This window comes from Xenopus laevis, chromosome 5S (assembly GCF_017654675.1).
Source record: "Xenopus laevis strain J_2021 chromosome 5S, Xenopus_laevis_v10.1, whole genome shotgun sequence".
Taxonomy (NCBI): Eukaryota; Metazoa; Chordata; class Amphibia; order Anura; family Pipidae; genus Xenopus; species Xenopus laevis.
This window is the reverse complement of record NC_054380.1, coordinates 40,485,414-40,511,459: the sequence shown is the minus strand read 5'-3', so window position 1 is coordinate 40,511,459 and position 26,046 is coordinate 40,485,414. Positions and strand designations below refer to the sequence as shown.

General features: G+C 36.9%; 1 protein-coding gene across 6 annotated transcripts in view; it reads left to right on the top strand.

Annotated features, from left to right (window-relative positions):
* Positions 1-26,046, top strand: part of stxbp5.S (syntaxin binding protein 5 (tomosyn) S homeolog) — a 204,470-nt gene that overhangs the window by 54,826 nt on the left and 123,598 nt on the right. For all 6 annotated transcript variants that reach the window (XM_041564434.1, XM_041564433.1, XM_041564432.1 and 3 more), the window contains exons 3-4: positions 6,263-6,344; positions 6,661-6,761. In XM_041564434.1, the coding sequence (XP_041420368.1) occupies positions 6,263-6,344; positions 6,661-6,761 (183 nt within the window). The remainder of the gene's footprint in view (positions 1-6,262; positions 6,345-6,660; positions 6,762-26,046) is intronic.

Sequence of the window (26,046 nt, the reverse complement as noted above, 5' to 3'; positions counted from 1 at the left end):
AAAATGCTCTTTTTGGCTGGCCTGGAGGAAAATGGGGTGGGGTTAGTGGTGATGGGGTGGAAATAAGATGTAACCTTTTCCGTATTGTGTGCTCCACATATGCATCATGTCCATGGTTATTGGCGATGGTTGTGTGAGTTTATCGTATGGTATCTTTGGTAACCATATAATATGTTGAGATAAATATGGATATATCAGGTCGTCCTCCATTTGTACCCATAATGGGGCTTGTAGTTACATTTTTACACATCAGTGTACATCAGTATGTCGCACAAGAGACAAACCATTTTCCAACCTCTATTTCATTAATTTGTAATAAAGAATTGTATTACAAGTTGCTATCAAGCTTCCAACAAGAAAGCACTGAGCATGGAACGAAAACGTAAAAATCTTTTTCTTGACATCAATTTTGAAAATGCTCTTTTTGGCTGGCCTGGAGGAAAATGGGGTGGGGTTAGTGGTGATGGGGTGGAAATAAGATGTAACCTTTTCCGTATTGTGTGCTCCACATATGCATCATGTCCATGGTTATTGGCGATGGTTGTGTGAGTTTATCGTATGGTATCTTTGGTAACCATATAATATGTTGAGATAAATATGGATATATCAGGTCGTCCTCCATTTGTACCCATAATGAGGCTTGTAGTTACATTTTTACACATCAGTGTACATCAGTATGTCGCACAAGAGACAAACCATTTTCCAACCTCTATTTCATTAATTTGTAATAAAGAATTGTATTACAAGTTGCTATCAAGCTTCCAACAAGAAAGCACTGAGCATGGAACGAAAACGTAAAAATCTTTTTCTTGACATCAATTTTTCTTCATCATGCACTAGTGTAATTGTGTTGCTAGCTTCTAAGACAATCTAATTCTGCATCTGCAACCCTTTCAATTAGCTATAAGTATGTTTCTTTCTGAGTTTATCTGCTTGATTAAATATGTAACCTGGGGGATATTGCCTTTCTGGATTATTTATTTTCTAAATTGAAAGTGAGTCATTCTTTCTTTTTTTATCTTTCTAGGTTGGCATTCTCTATTCTTGCAGCCTGGTGCAAATGTAATTCTCCAAACATATTGCATTTTTGTGATCATGACAAGATAGAAATAATAAGCAATAGTTTCATTTTTTTAATTGATGTAACTTCTGCTGAGTTTGTTGAAACCTGCAAGAATGAAGTCTACTTGTAAATCGGGTGTCAGAACTGGAAGTTTCATTTTAAAAACAGGCACATTTTCAAAGTACTTTACTAAAAGTGTGCAAAATATTATAAAGCCAGAAGGAGCTACACAGATAAATTTGTTTCTTCTGTCATTTCCTGTATTAAATGCCATTAAGTATATCTGCACTCTAAAGATAGCAACCCCATAAACAAAAAGCAAGCTAAATATATCTTCACAAAATAGTAACATCTGTATTCATAAATAATGCATTAGGTAATGCAGGATGCTGCCACTTTGCAGAGTGATTTGACTGAATTAGAAAACTGGGCAGCAAACTTGAAAATGAAGTTCAATGTTGATAAATGCAAGGTTATGCACTTTGGCAAAAATAATATAAATGCAAGTTATACACTAAATGCATTGGGAGGAGAAGGAGAGAAGGAGCTAAAGGTTTTTGTAGATAACAAGTTGTGTAATTCTGGGCAGTGTCATTCTGTGGCCACCAAAGCAAATAAAGTTCTGTCTTGCATAAAAAAGGGCATAAACTCAAGGGATGAAAACATAATTATGCCTCTTTATAGGTCCCTGGTAAGGCCTCATCTGGAGTATGCAGTGCAGTTTTGGACTCCAGTCCTTAAGAGGGATATAAATGAGCTGGAGAGAGTGCAGAGATGTGCAACTAAATTGGTTAGAGAGATAGAATACTTAAATTATGAGGGGAGACTGTCAAGGTTGGTGTTGTTTTCTATGGAAAATAGTCACTTGCGGGGGGGCATGATTACAATTTACAAGTACATTAGAGAAAAAGCAGGGCACGTTTTTACCCATAAAGAGGATCACCGTAACAGAGGCCACCCCTTCAGACTACAGGAAAATAATTTTCATTTGAAGCAGTGTAGGTGATTCTTCACAGTGAGGACCGTGAAGTTGTGGAATGCACTGCCGGATGTTGTTGTGATGGCTGATTCTGTTAATGCTTTTAAGAGTGGCTTGGATGATTTCTTGGACAAGCACGGTATCCAAGGCTGTTACCGTGCTTGTCCTACCCCCTTTCCCTTTTTTCACTTGCACCTACTTGATCTATGTGACACATTACGTCACCACAATACAGTACTATTCACATATATTGCACTTTACTACCTTGTACTGTTACTGCACCGTTTTCTTTTATTTATTTCACCATCACCATAATATGGTTATTTGGTGTACTGTACTGCACTGATGTTTTTATATTTTATATTTTTATACAATCTTCACTCACTGTCAGTTATGTAAATAACATGGTTCATCTTGGTTCATCAAGCTTGATAAAGGGCTGGAAAAGCTTGAAACGTCGCTTAGCTTGAGGCACGAATTAAGCAACAATTTTTTCACCATAATCGGAGTGCTGCTGAAGTATTTTCTTGTACATGGTTCATCTTGTACTACATATGCTCTGCTGCTATACTTAATTTTAAAAGTTTAGGAAAAAATTTTTATGTAAAAAAAAATGTACTTAGTTGTAGTATTTAACTAGTATTTTTTTAACTTTGCACAGTCTAAAAAAGTGGATCAGGATGCATTTCACGTTGTATTTGTATAACTATGCATGTGTGTACAGTGCTTTGCCCTCGAGGAACACTATACAAATAAAAATATACATACATACATCTTATCTAAATCTATAGTTGTAAGTGTATAGAGGGGTCAACGTCAGTGTGTGTGCATGTATGGATGCTGGGTTCATTTGGAGGGGTTGAACTTGATGGACTTTGTTTTTTTTTTTCACATTTAACTATGTAACTATGTAAGGAAATGTATTTATGTGTTCTATTAATTTGGTAGTACACATGACTAAATTAAGCTTAATAAGGAAAGAATTTCAAGCTTTTGCTCACAGTTCCATAAGCAAGGATTAACCTCTCTGTTGTTGGATTAGTAAATTAGGCATGCTACTACATTTATAGTAGGGTAAATATAAATAACCTCTCTTTGCAATTGTACAGTGGTTTTTAGAGTGGTTTACCTGCTTTAGGTTTACCTACTTGGTGAAATACTAGGTGCTACTTGGTGTTATGTATAAGTATCTTCACCATGATATATAATTCCCATGAACTAAAGATGCCTTAAATTAAGGTTGTTAAATTGTAAAGATCTTTATTAGATTGCATTTTAAGAGGTGTATTTATCAAATGGGGAACTATTACCCACTTATAAATATGCCTCTAAAAATCCCCTAGGAATGAATAGAGAATGGTGACTTTACCTTGGTGAACTCTAATTCACAGATTCACATATTTATCTGTAGATTTATCAACTATGTGCTGAAAAGCCTGCCCAGTTGCTGAAAGTGGCATTTCAGCTATAACAACAGGTAAATAAAACTAGGCGCTCTTATAAATAAAATGGAGCCTAGGGGAGACGGCCGTTCCGTAATTCGGAGCTTTCTGGATAACGGGTTTCCGGGTAACGGATCCCATACGCTATGCAGCAAATGTTTTAAGAGCAATCAACAGCAATACAGAACTGAAAAAAGTTATATTAGTAACAGCCTATAGTAAGATCCAAGATTTAAAACTGCTGTGACCACAGCATGGATCATTAAAAGGATCCTCTCATGATTTTATAGTGTAAATTACACTGTGTAAATTGCTAATTATTTGTTTAACCATTTAAAATGTTATTTTAGTAAAATTTGTTTTAGTGGTAATATTGGTGTGTAGCCAGCTAGTTCAGGTAAATTTGACTGACTCTGTGCTTTCAGAAACAGCCAACACTTCACAATGAAACTGCTTTTAGGTAAGCTGTTGTTTCTCCTACTCAGTGTAACTGGCGGAGTCACGGCTGGACTTGGATGTTTTACCATTAAATGATATTCTCATATCTACCACTAGTTGGGAGCATTTTATCAGTGCAGGTGTGAGGAAGCTGTTAATCTTGTTACCTTCAACATTTTGGAATGGGGAGCACAACCTGTGTATACAAAAGGCCATTTTCCAAAAAGTCTACTTTAAACAAATAATTCACATTTTTTAAAATAATTTATTGTAAAAATAAAATAGTACCTTGTAGTTGATCCTAACTAAGCTGCATAACTCCAAATGAATCCATAGTCCTATAGAGTTTATTAAAGGTGAATACTTTATCTTAAGGCATGCTAAGCTAAATTATGGAAACAACCCTTAACTGGGGGCTCCTTTTGCCTAGAAGATGTATTAGAACTCGCTCTATTAAAATCATCAGAAATCCTGTCTCTCTACATACAGAATTTGCACAAAAGGCAGTTATTTTGTTAGATTTAGTTTGTACTGGAATCAGTTATTTGAATGAGCTTGCATACATCTTCTAGGAAAGGGAGCCCCCCTATAAAATATATTGGATTATTCATCTGACACCCAACTGCTGCAAGAAGACAGAATGAAGAGAAATAGATGCTGAGAGAGGAATAGTGAATATAAACTTGATTATTTCAGGAACAATGCAGAATTTTTAATTGATTGTATTTAGAAAGATTCTTACTTCAGTATGAGGAAGCTTATATTACATTTTAATTTTTTGTGATAGTTCCCCAATAAGTAATGCTCTGACAGTAGCAACTAAAGGGGTTATTTACTAAAACTCAAATTTTTCTAGTTGAGTTTTAAAGCGGAGGGAAAAAAACCTGAATTTTTCAAGATCTATTATACCCTAAAGCTGAATAATCAAATTTGAAAATACTCCAGTTAAAACCTGTCTAAATCATGTAAAAGTCAATGGCACAAGCCCCCTTTATACATTTGGAAACATGTTTTAAGCCTTCATGGTTCTCAAAAGTTTCGGCTGTTTGCACTGGTTTTCTTTAGATAATTGGAAAAAGTCACTTTTTGGGCGTCTAATTGAAAAAGACGCACAATTCTAGTTGAAGCCCGATTTTGTTTTTTCTCGATCTGATTATTTAGAGAAAAAGTATTAGTAAATTAGCCAAATTTGTGAATGGGAGTTAGGTCGAGTTTTTTTTTTTTAATGAAAAAGTGAGAAAAAGTTGAGTTTTCGTAAATAACAACCTTAAAGGGAACCTGTCACCCAAACATAAAAAGCTGTATAATAAAAGTCCTCTTAAAATTCAACACGAAACTCAAATTGCCTTTTTTTTTTTAAACCTCTGTACCTATTATATACTCCCAGCTGTCAGTGATATTTCCTGCCCTGCCTCAATGCCTTAGGCATAAAGGCGGTGCACTCAGTTACTTTCACTTTCCATTCTGCACTTAACTAGGCATCACTGCACTCCTTACTTTCCCCTTTCCTCTTCACCATCTAATTGTGTAGCTAGTGCATGGGCATCAGGTGCCCCCTTCTGGTGCAGTAAGAAGATTTTGGCATGATCTACTACTTTGATAACAGCGTCAACAAAATGGCTGCTGTCTGCTTGCTGTGATTGTGAATTCCAAGACTAAAAGAAACAAAATTAAAATATTTTTTTCCACAAAACCCATATATCTCTGTAGATGAAAGAGTTTGCACCTGTTTCTAGCTATGAAGGCTGCTCTCTTATTAAATACTCTCTTTATAATAAGGTTTAATTTTGTTAGATCTTGTTTACTGTATATAGAGGCAAGGGCGGATTTCTCCCATGTGGCACCCCTAGGTTGCATGATCCTAGCACTCGCCTGTCTGCATGCGCGCCCCCGATGAAGAACTGGGGGGCTATATCTCCCCTGTGTTCCTTATGGATGTGGCTGGGTGAAATGCCTCCCATAAAATTTTTGCACCCTAGGCCCAGGCCTCGTCACAAATCCAGGCCTGTTCAGTAGTTGAAAGAACTATATTCTTGTCCTTTATGTGGTTTATAGTATAGCTAATTTTTCAACATCAGAAGTTTCTTTTTTCAGTGTCCTGGCAGTCTGTACCCATCAGAATGGATTTCAGCTTTAATTGTCTGATGATTCTGCATTCTCTCAAAATGAAAGGCATCTTAATGTTCCTCAGTATATTCATAACTGTATGGAATTATAAACTGACTGTACATTCATAAAGTCGAACCTATAGTCTTCTAGCATATCTTTCTATTCCTTCATCTGTAAATACTGTGTTTATTTAAAACTAAAGAAGCTGTTCCTTAACATAATTAATGCCAGATTCGGTCGGCCAGGAGTTGAATGCTATTGTCAGCATGACAGTGGAGCTGCAGTAATACAGCTTCAGTTCCTGATTAATGAGGTTAGTACAATCACTTTAATCTGTCCTTTGACATCACTGGCTTAGTCATTCTTCTCTTATATTTCCTTTTCTTTCCTACTGCTATAGTCATTTACATGTATACTGTACATATTATTCACACACAGATAATCATTCAACATTAATACATAATATATGCCACCTCTTAGTTACCGTACTGACACGTTTCTGAAAATATAAGTAATTTTCTGTTATTATTTCTAGTAGCTCTGTTTATCAAGGGTTAATTTGTATTGTGCTAAATGCTAACCAACATCTAGACCTATTTTGGTCATATTACAGTCTTTATGTATTATAGGGAGCTCTAGTGAGTGCCTTGACGGATGACACTTTACATTTATGGAACCTGCGACAGAAGAGACCTGCTATACTGCATTCCCTAAAATTTAGTAGAGAAAGGTAAGCTGCCTATGGATGCTTCATATTATCACCATGTTTCATTGAAGAATTATATTCTTTATTCTATGAGATGGTGATCTCATAGAATAGATGGTGTTAATGTAGGTTTAAAGCTATGGCCTTTAAAATTAAAGCTATATTGTGAATGAGAGCATTGGTAGAGTAAGATCCTTTGCCCATCATGTTGAAGATGGTGCAATATGTGTTTGGTGAACCCACAGATGATGTGACACAGCAAACCACAAGAAAGGATGGCATGGGCAATTGTTAAGTGTTGAAATGTACTCTTACAGTAAGTGATGAAAAAAACATAGACAAGGAAGGAAGCTGTTGTAATGTCATTTAAAAGTCAACCGAGAAGTCTTCTGCATTTTAGCTGGTTTATAATTGGCTGAAGGTTTTGTGGTTTTATTTTTTTCTTTCTTTTTTATGTGGGCTTGCTTTGTAAAAACCTTTAGGAGAGTAAAAATAGATGAAATGCTTTTAAACACTGTCCTTCCAAATTAGACGGAAAGAGAGTCTGGCTATTATGCTTTATCCATAAAGTATTTGCCTTAACTGATCATTGTTGAAGTGACAAAGGGCTATACAAAACATGTGAGTTTCTTGTTAAAATGGATAATTTCCTGTCTTACAAAAATAAGGAAAATGAAACTGTAAACTACTACATATCATTGTTCATTCTTACTAAATGTTTAATGTTTCCATCCTACTTATTATTGAGTTTTCACTTCAAATTAGACTGCAAGTCTTACAAAACATTTGTCATATACTATGGATATGGCTGTTTTTTTAAGATTTCTTGTTGGAGGATATTCCTTGGGGTACATGTATGTTGTGGCTAAAACACTTAACTTTTTCATTCATTCAAAGTTGTAACTAATACAATGGTACAGTATTAGTTTGTGACCTATACTGTCAAATTGGCAAGAACTAACTCGATATATGAAATATTAAAACTAAACATGTTGGTTTAACATTAGCGACATAGCAACACATTAATCATTATTTGAAGGTTAGTAGCCATATAAATGATGTTTATATGTATTCTCTTGTTTTATCAGTAAAGAGCCTTGGCAGCCTTTTAAATAAAAGCCATGATATACCCTAATGTATGCAGTCCAAACATAGAAGTAGACAAGATGATATGTCTAAAATGGAGAGCAGTGAAGCGATCAACATTCTTCTTATGAATAAGAAATATATACAGAGAGGTTTTAGATCTTATACAACTGGATTATTGTATCAGCTGACTATAATATGACATTGACTCCTAATTCTAGTTACAATGACTGAAGGTTAAGGCACTGTCATATGTCATGTCATGAAATAGAGGATAAACAGATGGGAAGGTTACAAAGTACACCGGTTTTATTTACTACTTTTCTAAACTAATGGTGCCCAAATTCATGTCATGTCTGCTTAAAGCAATACTAAAAAAGTGACAGTAATTAGCAGTCTTGCCTTTTATTGCTGCTATTGTGAATGTGAATATTCACCTTGAATTGTCAAGATGTAGCAGAGAAATCATGGGAGAATTGCCTTGTCTGCCATGAACTTTAACATGGTAGCAGAAGATATATATCTGGGTGATAGATGCAGAGGTGGATTAATGCACAGGCTACCCTAGGATATAGCCTAGGGGCTCAGTGTGATCAGGTGCCCATTTTTTTTTTATTTGTGCTGCTGGGTCTAGTTGGGAGAACTTGCTGGAAGTAAAAGTCAGGCAAGGTGTGTGGGCCCCTATGTGTGCAGTCAAGTGACGTCATTGGTGTGCTCAAAACCCCACCCAGTATAGAGAGCTTGGGTGCACAAGTGCCTGGTTCTGCACACATTCACAGCCAGCAGTAGCTTACAAGGGGGGGCCCTGTGTGGGTGTAGCCTAGGGGCCACCACTAGATAGGAGCAATATGTTTAGTATGATATATCTGGGCCTTATGTATTTACACCAATAGACCATACAGAATACTAGGTATAGGTTTTCGTTGAGGTAAAAATTATTAATGCCATTTTTAGGCATCATTTATTTTGTAAATGTGCTCCAAGTAGACAAAATTCACAGCAATAATTTAACTAAAATATAGAGCGAGTAGATGGCTAGCTACCTATGACTCAGTGTTTCTTGACAAGGTAGCTTCAAATTTCAGTTATTATAATACACATGGCCCAGAATTACATAAAAATAGAATCAAATAAATGGTGCTTATTGAAGCCATCAGTTTTAAATGGTACTTAGGCACCTGAATAACTGAAATAATTTTTAACTCAACTAAAAACTTTCTTTTCTTTGCACTTTTAAAAACTTTGGGCACATAGAAGTGGGTGTGACAAAATAATTCTGTGTCTTTCCGCACACAATTCTTTCCGCACAACTAATTTGTTGTGTTGGCAGGGCTCAAAATGTATGTTTGTACACAGCTTAGAGGGAATATTACTTGCAGCCTTTTGCCTTTATATGGTCAGGTAAATATTTTTGGTGTCATCTGGGGGTATATTTTGAAAAGTGTATTAAATAATTGTACCAAAAAAGTGTTATGGAATATTTATAAAGATGTGTACTTTTAGGGGCAGATTTACATATGGTCGAATATTGAGGGTTAATTAATCCTCGATATTCGACTGCCGAATGTAAATCCTTCGATTTTGAATATCGAATGATTAAATTCTTCGAATCGAACGATTCAAAGGATTTTAATCCATCGATCGATTTTTCTACGACCAAAAAAACATAGGAAAGCCTATGGGGATCTTCCCCATAGGCTAACATTGCACCACGGTAGGTTTTAGGTGGCGAAGTAGGGGGTCAAAGTTTTTTTTAAAGAGACAGTACTTCGACTATCGAACGGTCGAATATTCGAACGATTTTTAGTTCCATTCGAAGTCATAGTCGAAGGTCGAAGTAGCCAATTTGAAGGTCGAAGTAGCCAAAAAAAACATTTGAAATTCAACTTTTTTTTATTTTATTCCTTCACTCGAGCAAAGTAAATGTGCCTCTTGTGTTATTTAATGTCATACGTTAGACAAGGAAAGACAAATTCAATTGGGGGGGCAATTTGTTAAACATCCCCCTAATAAATGAGTAACTTTTTCCCCCTTGGTTAGTTCCTCTCGGCAAAAATTGCACTTTTTCTTAAAAATGAACTAACTGGTATTTATAAAGGTATCATTTATGTCAGTGGTACAGAACCAAGTATAAAAAAACTGAATGGCATAAAAAGCTGTGTGAAATATGGCTTCAGTAAACCCCACTTTTTTTTATTAATTCTTTATTTTTGATTTCAAAGAAGAAAAAGGGGGGGGGATACAGAAAAGAAAGGGATGGGAAAGGGAAGGGGAGAAAAGGTATCCACTTTATAATTTCACATCACATTTGTCTTTAACAAGAAATAACAAGTTCTTACTCAAGTCGAATCTGGGGGAAGCCTTTTTAGAGGAGTGCTATATATGGTTGGAAAAGGGAAAGAGGCTTCAGATCTATTGGTTAGTGAAAGTTTGTTTTAGAGATCTGTTTTCAGTTCAAAGCTGTATGGTAATTAGGGGTATGTGCCCATGAGTGAATTTTCCCACTATTAGTAAGCCAAATAATGTCCATTTCTGCCATGTGCTGATGTGCCCATGAAAAAACTTTCCCCCAAAACTAAACTGCTGAGAGTTGTTTTGCTGTTTTCTGAACACTTAACTTTTACATCGAAGAGCTTGTTTTGATGAGGACTAACACAGCAAATGTTTTTATCTATAAAAAGTAAGCCCCCCAACTGAGCTAATTTAGTATGTAGGATGATCACCTCCCTTCTAATGATAGAGATCTAAGAATTACTCCCCCGTTCCTATGTTGCATCCTGCTACAGTGCTCTTGAAAATAAAGTTTACAGATTCCTACCATTTCTTTTTCTCTCCTTCACTGGATTGCGTGGGATGATAGTGAAAGCCATGATGCCAGACTGAGTAGTATATATTGGTACGACAAACATTAAAGTTACAGTGTATATATTTTGTTGAAATGATCCAAAAATCCTCTCTGTTTTGGCTCAGAACCACATTCTTTATGTACCTCTTTACTCAATGTGTATGTATGATAGCTCCTTAAACAGTACTTAACTCGATATAGAATAAACTTCCTGTAACGTGTATTGAGTAATTTAGCAAATCTACCTTTCCTAGAGCTCTAAAAAAAACTCTAATTAATGGGTCCTTTTGTTAGAACACATATCTCATTTCTATTCTTTATTTCCATCAACTTTCACGAGTTTTCACGAGATAAACCATAAGACATTTTTTTTTCTCTCTCTTCCTCGCCTTAAAGGAAGGCGAGGAAGAGAAAGAGACAGATAGTTGTACCTTACTGGAATATAGATATCAGTAAATATTACCATTTTAAATCCCTTTTCCCTTGAGCTACCATTTTGTGATGGTCTGTGTGCTTCATTTAGAGATCATCTGACTAGAAATACACTACTGCAGCTCTAACTGTAACAGGAAGAAGCATGGGAGTAAAATATAGAAATGTGTTCATTAATTGGCTCATGTGACCTAACATGTATGTGTACCCTTGTTTTTTTTTTTTTTTTATGCACGGTAAATCGTATGATTCCAAAGGGGCGGTACTTAGTACTTAAAATGACAATTTTCTATTTGGATTATCCAATGACACGTACAGCTAAAAAAAGCTGATTTTTATGAAGATGGTTTATTTAGAAGAAGTAGGATTTTATATATGAACCATTTCATGCAATACATTTTTAGAGATCTACATTATTTCGGGGTAAATTTTTCATTTTAAATATTCTCATTTGCAAGTGACCAGAAATGCAACAAAATCACAATCTTTGTCTGTGTAAGGGGGTAACAACTGTTGATACCTATTCCTATAAGCTTTAGGAACTTGCTAGAATTACTTGACTGACAGCAACCTTTTATCTGACATTAGCCCTATGTTAACATGTAGAGCTATAGGAGTGTTTGGCAAGGGAAACGAGATATAGAAAACCTACTGTAACTGCTGTGTTTACATACACACAGACTACTACCTAAACAAGTGCATCTCATCACAAGAAAAATATAGATTTTTAATACAAATAATTTGTTTTTACTCTAGCATGCTGTTTGATGTGTTATGAGCTTGCTGAGTAGAAAGTGCTTACACAAAGTGCATAGCATACCTCCCAACATTTAGCAAACAAAAAGAGGTACAAAAAAAGTTGTCATGCGTAGCGCGGCAAGAATTTGTTTGACCACGCCCATTTTTGTGACCAAACCCCCTAAATACCAAGTTCATTTAACAAAATTTGCCAGTTTATGGAAGTTTGAACATAATTCTGTGTTTTTTTCCAGTTATTACAGTTTTGCTAATGAAGGTTAATTGCCCTTTAAACTGTGAGTCTAAATTTTCCCAACGGACGTTATCTTATATTTTTACAATTACTTATTTGCTTATCTCAAAATTTTTGCAAAGTATCTTACCTGCTGCTTAGTCTGTTCTGAGCTCTCAGCCAAAAGCCAGTTAAGTTAGAAAACTGGACTTTCCAGTTCAAACGAGGGACTGTGGGTTGAGCTGTCAAAAGAGGGACTATCCCTCTAAAAACTGGACAGTTGGGAGATATGGCATAGTTTGCCATACTGATTATAATAGGTTAGACTCAGAGGAAGAAAACATTTGTTTGTGTCAAGCCAACTAACCAGCAAGCACTCATAGCAAGCATAATGTTTGGTGCAGTGGTAGGGTACAGGAAGAAATATTTCATCACGTAAGAGTTGCATTTATGATTGCTGAAAAGCTGTAAAAGTATGGGATCCGTTATCCAGAAACCCATTATCCAGAAAGCCCCAAATTATTGAAAGGCTGTCTCCCATAGACTCCGTTATAATCATATAATCCAAATTTTTTAACAATTCCTTTTTCTTTGTAATAAAACATTACCTTGTATTTGATCAAAACTAAGATATAATTAATCCTTATGGGAAACAAACCCAGCCTATTCGGTTTATTTAAAGTTTAAATTATTTTCTAATAGACTTAAGGTATGAAGATCCAAATAAAAATTCTTCGTATAGCACCTTGTCATTTAAAAAAATGCCTTTATTCACAATTTCATGGCAAACCTGGGTTTGCCATGAAATTGTGAATAAAGGCATTTTTTTAAACGACAAGGTGCTGTACGAAGAATTTTTGTCTGGCTGTTCCTGGTGGATGATGGACCACTGATGGTACGTGCACCTGGCTAGAATTCAGGGTTAACCTGAGCTGACCCAATCAGTTACTATGAAGATCCAAATTACAGAAAGATCTGTTATGTGGAACACCCCAGGTCCGAAGCATTCTGGATAACAGGTCCCATACCTGTACTTATATAGGATATATTATCTGGGATGCTTGAGATCTGAAGTTTTCTGGAAATGTTTTGCAACCAGTATGGGTTTATTTATACAGAAGCCAAAAAAATTTAGGCTCAGTGGCTCACAACCAACTCTAATCCGCCCACTCCATATCCGCATCTGACCCTTACCCATCCTGCACTTCTGTTTATAGTTCGAACCTGATCCACCCATCTGGAACATCACAAAAGGGTGCACACCTATAAATAGATACAGCCAGGAAAAAGAAGCCAACACAAGAGACCCAAGCTGTGCATGATTCAGCCTGAGCTGAGGGTCCTGCAAATATCAAGCTGGTCCTCACATCACTATTATGCAGCTTAGTTGGGATCAAGCACAAGCTACTGTTTTATTATTACACATCAGCTACAAATATTCCTAGGATATGTAGTGCTTCTACAGTATTACCCATTTCTGGTGCAGTATGAACAGGAGCACCCTCCCTGGAAGTGATTATAATCACTGGGGTGCCTAACAAATTGGCACCCAGGATAATGCCTTTCCTTCTTCTTTAAAATTGGCTCTTTGGGAGATGCCCTTCTTATAATACAGAACTTTCTGTATAGTTGGTTTCATGATAAGAGATTCTGTACCTGTGAAATGTGAATATTACAACAATTACTGATTCCATTTGTATTAGCGTTCATGGAAACGTGTCTTGTATATGTAATGGCATGCTTAGTTTATGTCCCCTTGCCATGTATTAAAGCATAATCTTGCAGAAGCTTTCTGACTTTCTCACATATAGTTCAGATAGCATGTACTGTTACTTTGTGGGTGATTTCTGGGGCTTATTCTTAGAAAAGTAAAGCAATGCATCAGCTCTTACTCATGGCCATGCAAAGAAGAAATAAGGTGAATATGAATCAAAATAGGCAAATTCTTCACTGTGTCTTTCAGGAAAAATGTGATTCTTTTATTAAGTCAGCTTTCATCCAGTAATTGTGAGTCAGTGAGGTACTGACAGGTGCCAAATGTTAGAGGGCTCTGCTATTGAAAGAGAACAGATGGTCCCTACAACCAAAAAAAAGTCTAAATTATAGTTAATACTTGTATCTCTATGCTTTGTTATTTTCTTTCTGACAAAATCAATCTATTTCTGTGCAAATCAATACAGTGGCCTAATTTACAAACTGGCCACAAAGGACATCTTGAGCACTTTGATGGAATCCTGACCAAGCAACCCTTAATCTTGTGGCCTTGAAATACATCTTTATGCCAATGATTTTACAGAGTATAATTTCATAATATGGATAATCTACACCAATAAAAACCTTAATTATCTTGTTCCATGCCCTTCCTGAGCATTAGTGTCAGCGTTCTCCTGGCAACAGGGGGCAGATTCAGTGATCATTTACTAACACTGGGCAACTGTGTGCAAGAACTGTAACTCATGGCAACTGAGAAGCTCATTATTTTCATTATTCCGGCTGCACTACACCGGTCAAAGCTGTTCAGTTGCTCCGGCTTATTTAAGAGCCCCTTACATTTATGCAGGGGTGCCACCACAAAATTCTAACTATATTTTGTACATAAAAAAATAGCTATTTTATGTTGGAAATTGTGCCACTAAATGTTCTAGGGCCCATATGTTTTCTATAACTCAAATAACCAAAAGTGAAATATAGCATCTTTAACATAACTCCTGCTTGAATAGTCATCCAGCCACTATTCATTGCTGTGTGTTGTTGACCCGGCATTGTTCTTGAGGTTGCCTAGAAAATAGAATACATTGGTAGTATCATTTACATATTTCTTGGATCCCTTCTTTTTCCAGTATGTGAGAATTTTCATACCGTGTTCAAAAATGTTTCTTTCCTTCTATTTTTTTCTTTATTTTTCAAGTGCTGAATGATATTCTATTTTTAAAATGCATTTCCATTTGCATGACAGTGAACAGGGGGATATTGGCTTTAATCTAAACTTGCTTGCAGACGAAGAGCTTTACGATTTTCATTAGCTTTTTTCCCCCTGTGTTCTCAGCAAAACGGTTGCTTGGCAGCAGCATCTCTTTGCTCATCATTCAAGATCATTTATACACATATTCTCCAACTGCTTATTGCTTCTTACAGTCTGGAGCTGGAAAGCTATTGAAGAGCTCCACTTACAGAATAGACACAATGCACAAGAGTGAAGCAGAAAATAAATCCTCTACCCTTAGGCTCATTAGAGTGCCATATTCTTCTCTCCATGAGAAAACAGTCTACTGAGTGTATTTTCATCTATTGCTAAATGACTCACGGATTAATTACCCTTTTTTTTATTGCGCTACAACATTTTTGTGGATGTGAGAGAATGAACCTGTATCTATAGTATTACTAAGTGCAGCTCAATAAGTAACCAACTAGGATTAGATTACTTATAAATAATAAAGATATATTTTAATTGTCAGTGCAAATCAATATTTTTCAATTCCCTTTTTTCGCTTGCAATGTGACCTTATGAAGTCAGCAGATTAGTGTTTTAAATTATTATTGGACGTTGTCACATAAATAAAAAAGGATCATAGTAATGGGGTGGTGTGATACCGGTATGGGATCTGTTATCTGGAACTCTGTTATTTAGAAGGCTCCCAATCAAAGGAATGCCTCCCTCTGACTCAATTTTAATCAAATAATTCCAATTTTTAGAAATTATTGCTTTTTTCTCTGTGATAATAAAATAGTACTTTTTACTTGATCGTAACCAAAATATAATTAATCTTTACCTAATGCAAAAAAATCCTATTGGGTTAAATTAACATTTAAAAGATTTTTAAGTAAATGAAAAGTGCAGTGATCAAAATTCCAGAAACACCCCTTATCCGGAATACCTCAGCTTTGTAAATGTAGGGGTTGAAGCAGATTGTTTTGTGTGATTGAAGAGATTAACCTATAATTTTTTACCTGATCACCTTTTTGCAGAAAAAAATTTCTTACCATTTGTGGTAAGGATGGTCAGGATATCAGTTAAGTTTGTGCTGTACCTTGAACAAGACATAATTCAGACTTAAAGGAGAACTAAACCTAAAAATTCCATATTTTATGTTCTGAACTTATTGCACCTGCTTAAAGTTTCAGCTTCTCAATAGCAACAACGATCCAGGACTTCAAACTTGTCACAGGCAGTCACCATCTTGGAGAGTGTCTGTGTCTGACACTCACAATGCTCAATGGGCTTTGAGCAGCTGTTGAGAAGCTAAGCTTAGAGGTTGTGGCATATCAAGCAGAAAATAAGGTTTGTCTTTTCTATAAGATGCTACAAGGCTAATTATTACATTCTGATGCTTGTTGCACTGGTTTCTATGCTGCCATGTAGCAATTATCTGTATTAATTACTAATCAGCCTTATATTGGGACATTTATATTCTAAGGGTACTGTTACTCAGTAACTGACAGCAGCATAGAGCATGTGCAGTGAATCAGTAGAAAAGAAGATGGGGAGCTACTGGGCATCTTCAGAGGCACAGATCTTCACTGCTAAAGGGCTGTGGTTGCCTTGGGCTGGTACAGAAATCCAAAACATAATGTACAACATTTCTAACCTACTTCATTAGTTAAGCGTTAGGCTTAACAAAGAAGCATACTAGAAATGGCACACATAATGTTTTTGGACCCGACCGCAAAAACGTACAGGTACAACTGCTCCCCTGAGTAGAAATAACAGGTCACCTGTGTCACCAAAAAATTTGCAGGTTACTTACAAGTTTACGTTCTTCGAGGGCCATCTATGGCACCCCTATGCAGAGGAAGCAGGCCCAGGCCCTCCCTGCAGCATTTTGATCTGTTTCCTCTATAGTTACATCACTGTTTGAGGTTCTGTACAGCCCTTTATAAGATATTTGACTGAACATGCCACTAAGAGCTCCCCATATTCTTTTCTTCTGATTCTCTGTGCTGCTATCAGAGCTTAGGGACCAGCTCACTATACATATAGAATATATATGTATACATATAGAATATAAAAGTTAAGACTGATTAGTAATTCACATTTTTATTGCATAGCAGCTCCCTAACCAGTGTAATTTACATCATAAAATGTAGCCCTGTAGCATCAGTCTCTTTCACAGGTGATTCTCATTTTCTGCTTGCAGAGCCGCCTGAGGCGGCTCCTGCAATGCCGCCCCCTCGCCGGCTTATCTGTCGGGAGGGGAGGCAGGAACACAAATGCGGAGAGTGCAATTGCGCTCTCTCCATTAGTAAAGCTGAATTTCTGGTTTAAAAAACTGAATTTGGGCTCTTAAAGGTACCAGGAGCGTCTTTTTGCCGCCCCTAAAACCTCTCCGGCGTGCCGCCTGAGGCGAGTTTCTCAACTCGCCTCATTGGTGGCACGTCCCTGTCTGGATGAATAGATAGGCTGTGCAAAAAAATGTTTCTAATATAGTTAGTTAGCCAAAAATGTAATCTATAAAGGCTGGAGTGAATATAGTAGCCAGAACAGAACTTCCTGCTTTTCAGCTCTCTAACTCTGAGTTAGTCAGCAACTTTAAGGGGGGCCACATAGGACATAACTGTTCAGTGAGTTTGCAATTGATCCTTAGCATGCAGCTCAGATTCAAAAGCAAACAGTTATGACTCATATCCCCCCCTCGAGTTACTGATTGGTTACTGCCTGGTAACCAATCAGTGGAAACCAGCAACCGAGCTGCAAACCAAGAAGTTGTGTTTTGTTTTGTTAGTTTGACATCCAGTCACTCCAGCCTTTATACATTACATTTTTGGCTAACTTACTATATTGGAAACATGATTTATTTTATGACTCATATCCCCCCTCGAGTTACTGATTGGTTACTGCCTGGTAACCAATCAGTGGAAACCAGCAACCGAGCTGCAAACCAAGAAGTTGTGTTTTGTTTTGTTAGTTTGACATCCAGTCACTCCAGCCTTTATACATTACATTTTTGGCTAACTTACTATATTGGAAACATGATTTATTTTGCACAGCCTATCTATTTACCCAGTTTTTATTTTTATACTGAACAATTCCTTTAAGAAACAGTGGTGAACATGAGAACTGCATGTTGTTTGCAGTCTAGACTATATCCCCTCTAACTTGAACCTTTGAATAAACGTTGAATAAGAAATACTTTTACTATTATTTAAGTGTAGGTTTCTATAAATATACTGTATATTGCATAACTGCTTCATCTAAATAAACCATTTTCATACAAATGTACATTTTTAATAGTATGTGCCATTGGGTAATCCTAAATATAAAATCATGGCTCACACAAACAAACAAAGGACACACATACATGTTAGGTTACATGAGCCAATAAATTGGCAACGTTTTGTCTTTTAGTCTCACACTTCTTCCTGTTACAGTTAAAGTATTTCTGGTCAAGTGATCTCTGAGGCAGCACACAGCCCATCACAAAAGGGGTCCAAGTTTTATGGAATGAGGCTTTCCTATTCAAGCATCACTTCTTATAATGTGGAACCTTTATGGATGTACAATATAATTTCACACCAGTAAAAATTGCCTTGACAGGGACTATGCAGTGAGACTGACATCTTGTGTATCGCAGGTATCCTCCTTTAGTGCTATGTGTTTCAAAGGAGCTCTCTAGACAGAGTTCTCCAGATTATCAATACACATATTAATACCACCTGTTAATTTGCTCATTAAGGGTTTATTTATCAAAATCAGGTTTTTTTTTCAAATTTTTTTTTTAAATATAAAAAGTCAGATCAAACTAGAATCCACGATTTGACCGTATATTTTTATTTAAAAAGCTCAATTTAATCGGTTTGGGTTAATACCTGAAAATCGAGCGAAAACGCGAATTGTATGATTTTTTTCTGAGTTTTTTTTCTGGCTTTTTCCTAAAAAGTTTAAATTTTTTGGATTTTTGCCCGAAAACACCGAAAAAGTCAGATTTTCAGGCTAATTCAAGCACAGATCACAGGAATTTCAAAATACTGTAGGATAAGGACCTCTGCTATTGACTTATACATAACCTCGGTAGGTCTGAAATTAAAGATTTTCAGATTCGGGCTGTTTGCTGCATCAGGCTTTAATAAGTCTAAAAAAAACAACCTGAAAAATTCGAGTTTTGCCTGGTTTTAGACTGGTGTTTAGTAAATAACCCCCTAATTGTCTGCTTATTTTATGGAAGTGTTGATGGGGGGATTATTGCATATAAAAAAAATGCAGCTTAACTGAACTGAAAAAAGTTTGGGAAGGTGAAGAACCCCTTTAAGAATGAAGAAGAAGATTTGTAACATGGTGCTCACTGAGAAGTTCCTTGTGCTGGTGCAGTTTTCAACAGGAGCACCAGTTGGGGTATTAGGTAAGCTATTGTAATCACTTGGGGGTGACAAGAATTTGGCAAAAAAAGACAACAGTCCGTAAAAGAAAACTATTTTTTAAAAGTTTGACTTTTTGCTTGAAGTGGTAGATTGCCTTCTTGTGATTTGGAACTGTTTGGATATTGGGTTACCAGAGAAGAGAATCCCTTTATGTAATAATTCATATTAAGTTGCATTCTTGTTAAGTGTTTCTATTTTAGCACTTATTTTATTACTATTTAATTTTGAATGCTAACTCTTTTTGCTATTGTACACATAAATCATCTCTTAGTCAGTTTTGTATATTTTAAAATAAACACATTCAAATTAATTATTATTATGCATTCCAAAGAAAAATCAACTGTTACTACTGAAGCTTCTTATCAGCTTTTTTTTTTACAAGATATTTTATACAGTGGCCACATGAGACAACTGCTGATCTTCAGTGGTGACATTTACAGAAGAGGAGACCCATAAAAAATAAAAAACAGGGAAGAAAGAGTATGTAAATGTCTGATGTGAAAATAGCAGGCCTTAAGATGTTTTTGTAGTGAAAGTATTAGCACTTGCCTTGTGCTTTCATTGGGTTTAGGGAGTTGTACAGAAAAAGTAGATTGGATTCCTGACATAAACTATGTAGTTTAAACATATGGATGGCTAATATTATAACATTCGGCTTTCTACACACGCAGTCATCTATCCCTGCACGTAACATGTACATTAGCCTGAATCTTTATCAAATGCTGATGGATAAGAGATGAGTATAACTGAGAAACAGATCTGTGGCACCTTGTTCTATAAATCACAAGTGTAAAAAGAAGGTTTAAATGTTATCTTAGATTTTTAAACACTAGTTTGTAGAAACCCTTCCTGTACTATGTAACAGTCCTAGTTTTATACAGCAAAAAAATTCATATTTAAAGCAGTTAGGGCAATGACAGACTAGTCGACCCCCCCCCCCCGATAAATAACCTCTACTGCGGGCGATGTCAGCCATAGTTGCCTCTTTTCTAAAGAAAAAAATATCTTTGAATATGATATAAAAGGGGTGCTTCATTCTAAATGTTATTGCATAGGACTATCAGCATACAGTCTATTCTCTGGAATGTTGGGGACCTAAGATTTTTCCCAAAAAAAACTTAATAGGGTTATTTCGCCATTCCATATGTAACATTGGGAATTGTTATTATACTGTTATGCCATGATCCTAGTGTCATCAACAATTAGTGCAGCCCTTGTTTACTGAAAAATCCAAACAAAAAACATTTTTGGGGAAAAGTCTCAACAAAATTGTGCAACTTTTTATAATTGTCACCAGAAAACCTCCAATTTTTCGACTTTTCAAACGAAAACCAGCCTGCAGCCCACAACCCTCGAAGATCAGGAAGGCAAAAAAACATAAAGACAACCTGTGAAATAGCCTTTCTGAAAACTGCAAAAAATATAAGTTTACTACAGTATATGGACATTGTAGGAAAAGGATGAGGGAAAATATCTCTAAGAGCATTCAGCAGGAGCCTTCCAATTGGCTGTAGAAGGTTGTGAGTGGTAGAGCAGCACCCATGGCTGAGAATGAATAACAGATATGAAGGTAACAGGTAACCTGGTTTGAAAGAGTTTAATTGAAAATTCCACTGCAAGGCTCAGTATATATAGTACATTGTTATATATGTAGTTCAGAATAATAGCAGTCCCGCATCACTAACCAGATCAATCACTGTTTTTGGTTGAAATTTCTACATGGTAAATAATTTACTAGTAGGTGTAGGAGAGTAATAGAAAACCAACAGACCCAACAGTCATGACATGTATGCTGCTGATTCTGTGTGACTGAGTCATTAATTGAGACTTGTTCAAAATAATAATTGCTTGTTACAAATAATAGCAGTGTGCAGTTCAATTAGTGAGGTTATTCATTCTGTGAAAAAACAGGTGTCAATTATGACCCATATTTAAGGAGGGCAGCACATGTTGGTTATAGTGCATTTCTCTTTGAAAATTTGCGTTCGATGGGTCGTTCCAGACATTGTTCACAACAGAGTAGTTTGATTAAAAAGTTGATTGGTTAGGGGAAAACATTTAAAAAAAGTGCAGAAAATGATTGGCTGCTCAGCTAAAATTATCTCAAATGCTTTAAAATGGCAGCCAAAACCTGAAAGATGTGGAAAAATGGAAAACTGCCATTGGAATGGAGACTAGCCAAAATGATCAGCTCCAGGAAGATCAAAGAAGATCTAAAGTTACCTGTGAGTACTGTTACAATTAAAGGACACCTATGTGTCTACTGACAAGAAGCCCCCACGTATCCCATTGTTGAAAAAAAGACCTGCTGAAGAGGTTACAATTTGCCAAAGAACACATTGACTGGAAGGGAAATGGCACAACATTTTGTATACTGATGAAAGCAAGATTGTTTATTTTGGGGCTAGAAGCCACAGACATTTTGTCAGATGAACCCCAAACAATGAATTCAAGCCACAGTAAACTGAGAAGACAGTGACCTATTTTGGCGCAAGCATCATCATATGCAGTTGTTTCTCATACTATAGTGTTGGGCCTATTTATAAAGAATTCACCGCCATACACGGAAAGTTCAAGCAGGGCAAGCCCTTGCAGTTTTATTTGCAGAAGTGCAGGGTAAATCCCTTTGTCAATCCTCAGAACGTTGCAAGTGCTTGCCCTGTTAGAAATTGCTTTGTGTGCCAGTGAATTGTTTATTTAGTATGTATTGTGGGGGTGCCTATCCCCTATCACTGTGCACCAGGCAGCAGTTGTAACCAGAAGGCTGGGGAGTGCGGGATGTGGTCAGTGACATATGTAGTTGGGCCTATTTATTGCATACCAGAGATCATGGATCAGTTTCAATCAAAATAATTGAGAAAGTCAGAAGAGGAAATGCCTTTGAAATGGGGTTTCAACAAGAAAATGACCCTAAACACAACAGTAGATGAGCAACATCTTGGTTTCAAACCAACAAGATTGATGTTATAGAGTCGCCAGCCCAGTCTCCGGACCATAATCCAATAGAAAACTTGTGGGGTGACCTAAAAAATGCTGTTTCTGAGGCAAAACCAGGAGATGCAGAAGAATAGTGGAATGTAACAGGTGCCAGAAGTTGGTGGACTCCATGCAACACAGATGTGCAGCAGTTCTAAGAAAACACTGCTTATACAACTAAATATTAGTTCAGTGATTCAAAGGAAAGCAAAATCTTGAAACATTTTTCAATTTATGCAGTGAGGGGCAGATTTATAAAAGTGTGAATTTAGAGCTCCCCACAGTAAAACTCACTCTCTTTCTATTCATTCCAATTGGATTTTAAAAGCATATTTATCAAATGGTGAGCTGCATTGATAAATGTGATTCTGTGGTGAGCTCTAATCTCACATTTTGATAAATCTGCCCCTGAATGTTTAAGTTTGTAAAGAAGAATGCAGACACTGCTATTTTTCTCTATGGGCCACATGGGACATAAATGTTCAGTGAGTTTGCGATTGATCCTTAGCATGCAGCTCAGATTCAAAAGCAACAGTTATGACCCATGTGGCCCCCCCCTCAAGTCAATGATTGGTTACTGCCTGGTAGATAGCTGCAAATCAGGAAATAGTGTTCTGGCTATTATGTTAGACATCCAGTCACTCCAGCCTTTATACATTACATTTTTGGCTAACTAACTATATTAGAAAAATTTTTTTATTTTGCACATCCTATCTATTAACCCAATTTTTATTTTTATATTGATCAATTCCATTAATGAAAATTCAGTTGAATATACATAAAAAATAGCTGAAAATACATAAAAAATACTTTAGTTGAAGGTATTTTTCTTATTAGATAATATTTGTCGTTCCCTCAAATTGCCCATTCATTGAGAAGAAGGCTTTCCTTAATTAGTCTTAGTTCCATGGTTGGAAAGGAAAACTAACATTAATCACTGGGGGGCGCCAAATGCTAGGCAGCCCTAGGGGTTAAAATCACTTTATATCCTGGACCTGTGCTCCTGTTAGCAGAAAACTGCACCACCAGGATATTTCTGTAGAAGCTTATTCACCACCATCTTCTAATGCTTCTGTCTTTTGTTAGGGCATGGATAGAAACCTGTGCAGTAGTGCGAAAAGACTGTTTTAAATTTGGCTTTCGCTCTGCTGATACTGGAGCAAAAATAAGACGAAGGAGATGTCTGCCAGGCTGGTTCAGTTATTAGTGATCAGGAGCACTGGTTTGGGGGATCATGTAAGGAATTATAATCACTGGGGGGTGACTAACATTATGGCAACTCAGTGATTTAAAGTTTAGTTCTCCTTTATTGGATTGACATTTTTTTTTAAACACTGACTTATTTTTTTAAAGCAGTGGTATTGCAAATAATGGAGAGGCATTGCTACATAAATGTACCCTGATTGCTTAGAGGATACTGTATTTGTACAAATTTGTTGAAAACTTATATAATCATGTGAAAATAATGAGAAGTTTCCTCTGTTAATGTATGTTTGGCCAAAATTGGCTTTCCGTGGAAGAAACATTTTGAAATGTCTAAAACTTTCCTTTATTTAAAATGTCTAAAGAAGCTGTACGTGCTTTAAATTTAGATCTGCATTTTTTTTACATTTACTCTATTAGCCAGAAGTGGATACCGTATATACTCGTGTATAAGCCAACCCGTGTATAAGCCGAGGTACCTAATTTTACCTACAAAAACTGGGAAAACTTATTGACTCGCGTATAAGCCTAGGGTGAGAAATAAAGCTAAAAACTCTCTGTGTCTCACTTCTGTGTGCTGTGCTCACTGAAACAACACTTCTCTTGTTTAATAGATTACCTCCCCCTGAAATCATTTTCCTCCTTATCTGAAAATGTCAAGCCAGCGAAAGATTTGCTACTTATTCAGGTAGCAATGTGGGTGAACCGCTGACGCATCGTCTATTCCCCGTCTCTGATTCTCGGAGACCAGCCACTTATCTATCTGTGCTCATTACCTGCTGCCCGAACTGTTTTTAAATCAGAGAGGGCGGATCCTGGTCTAGACTGCTGACAAAGGTGAAACCCCCAGAAGGCAGCGCCTGCACTGATTGGCTGATACCTGACTTCTTCACTATGGAAACAGCATCCTTCAGGTCACCTGACCCATTAGCCACCACAGCCCCAAGGTGAGAAAGAGACAGCTCTCAGAGTCACGTGACTCCCCTCCCCCTCCTCACCTGCAGGTCCTGTACAGAGATCTCCATGTTGGTGAGGTACAGGTAAGGGACTCCACTGCCGGCTCCCTTGGGCCCGTCGCTGACAGAGAAAACATTGGCGAAGGGCTGTCCCTGCACGGGCGAGTGGCTGGAGATAGTGGCCAGGGCGCCCCAGTCACAGTGATGCGACATGTAACGTGCAACCCGGGCCGTTTCATTGCGCGGAGGGAAGGGGGACGGGGATCCTGGGGCAATCAGTAGTTGGAGGAGGAAGAAGGACGCTACCAAACCACTTAGCGGGGTCATGTTGACTAACACAGGACACTCGCGGTGACAAAAACAACTAGGACACGGCGGGAGGAGCTTGCAAGGCCACCGGCCAATCACACAGAAAAACACGACCGGCTGGGAGGAGCTGGAGCACCATTTGACCAGCAGCAGGGAAGAGGCACGCGCATCGCGCATCAGTCAAATAGGTAATTTTTTTTAACTGACCCGCGTATAAGCCGAGGCAGCGTTTTTCAGCTTATTTTGGGTGCTGAAAAACTCGGCTTATACACGAGTATATACGGTAATATAAAATAGGGAAAATAAAAGGTGTTAGTTATTGGAGGGTTATTTACTAAAACTCGACTTTTTCTCACTTTATTAAAAAAAATAAAAATTTCAACCAGACTCCAAACCCGAATCCCTTAATTTACCAATAAAACGAATCCAAAAATCGGTGCAATTTCTTGGAATTGTCGCTCCAAAAATTCGACTTTTCCAAATTGTTGCCCTGATAGTTTGAAGTTATCGGATTATTGAACGAAAACCAGCATAAATAGGCCGAAATTCCTGAAGCTAAAAAAACATGCTGGAAGGATAAAGCACAGGTGACAAAACGTATCCATATGCCGAATACCTTTATATTGGGGTCAGCATGATTCACCGCCTGTAAAATATTTTGATATTTTGTGTAACTGATGGAAAATACATAAGAAGACAATTTTTATGCCAATACCATTAATACCACTGTGCTTATGGAAGTTTATTCTTTAAACTTGCTCAATGAAAGGTTGTTCTTTAAACTGGCTCTGCAGTTTGACTTTGTATCTGCTTGGTGTACATCTTGCAGATTTTTTACTAGAAAAGATGAACTCAAATTCTTCTGAATCTGAGAAATATGTTAAAATGGTGTGTGACGGGTGGGGTATTGGCTTTGTTTCTTTTTTAGAGACCTATGCTGTAACACATAAATTGTAAAGCAAATGTAGTTGTGCACACACTTTTACCAAATGTTATCTAAATGTGACAATACATGGGCAGATCTGTTCTTGCAAAGTTGCCAAACAAATCCGGGGCTGATTTGGCCACCCATATTCTGGTACAATGATTGGTTTATCCATTGCGGCCTATGGAGACCTGTCGGTAAGAGGATTGCATAATTGTGCCGATACACTCTTCATCTAGCAGGATTTTCTTCCA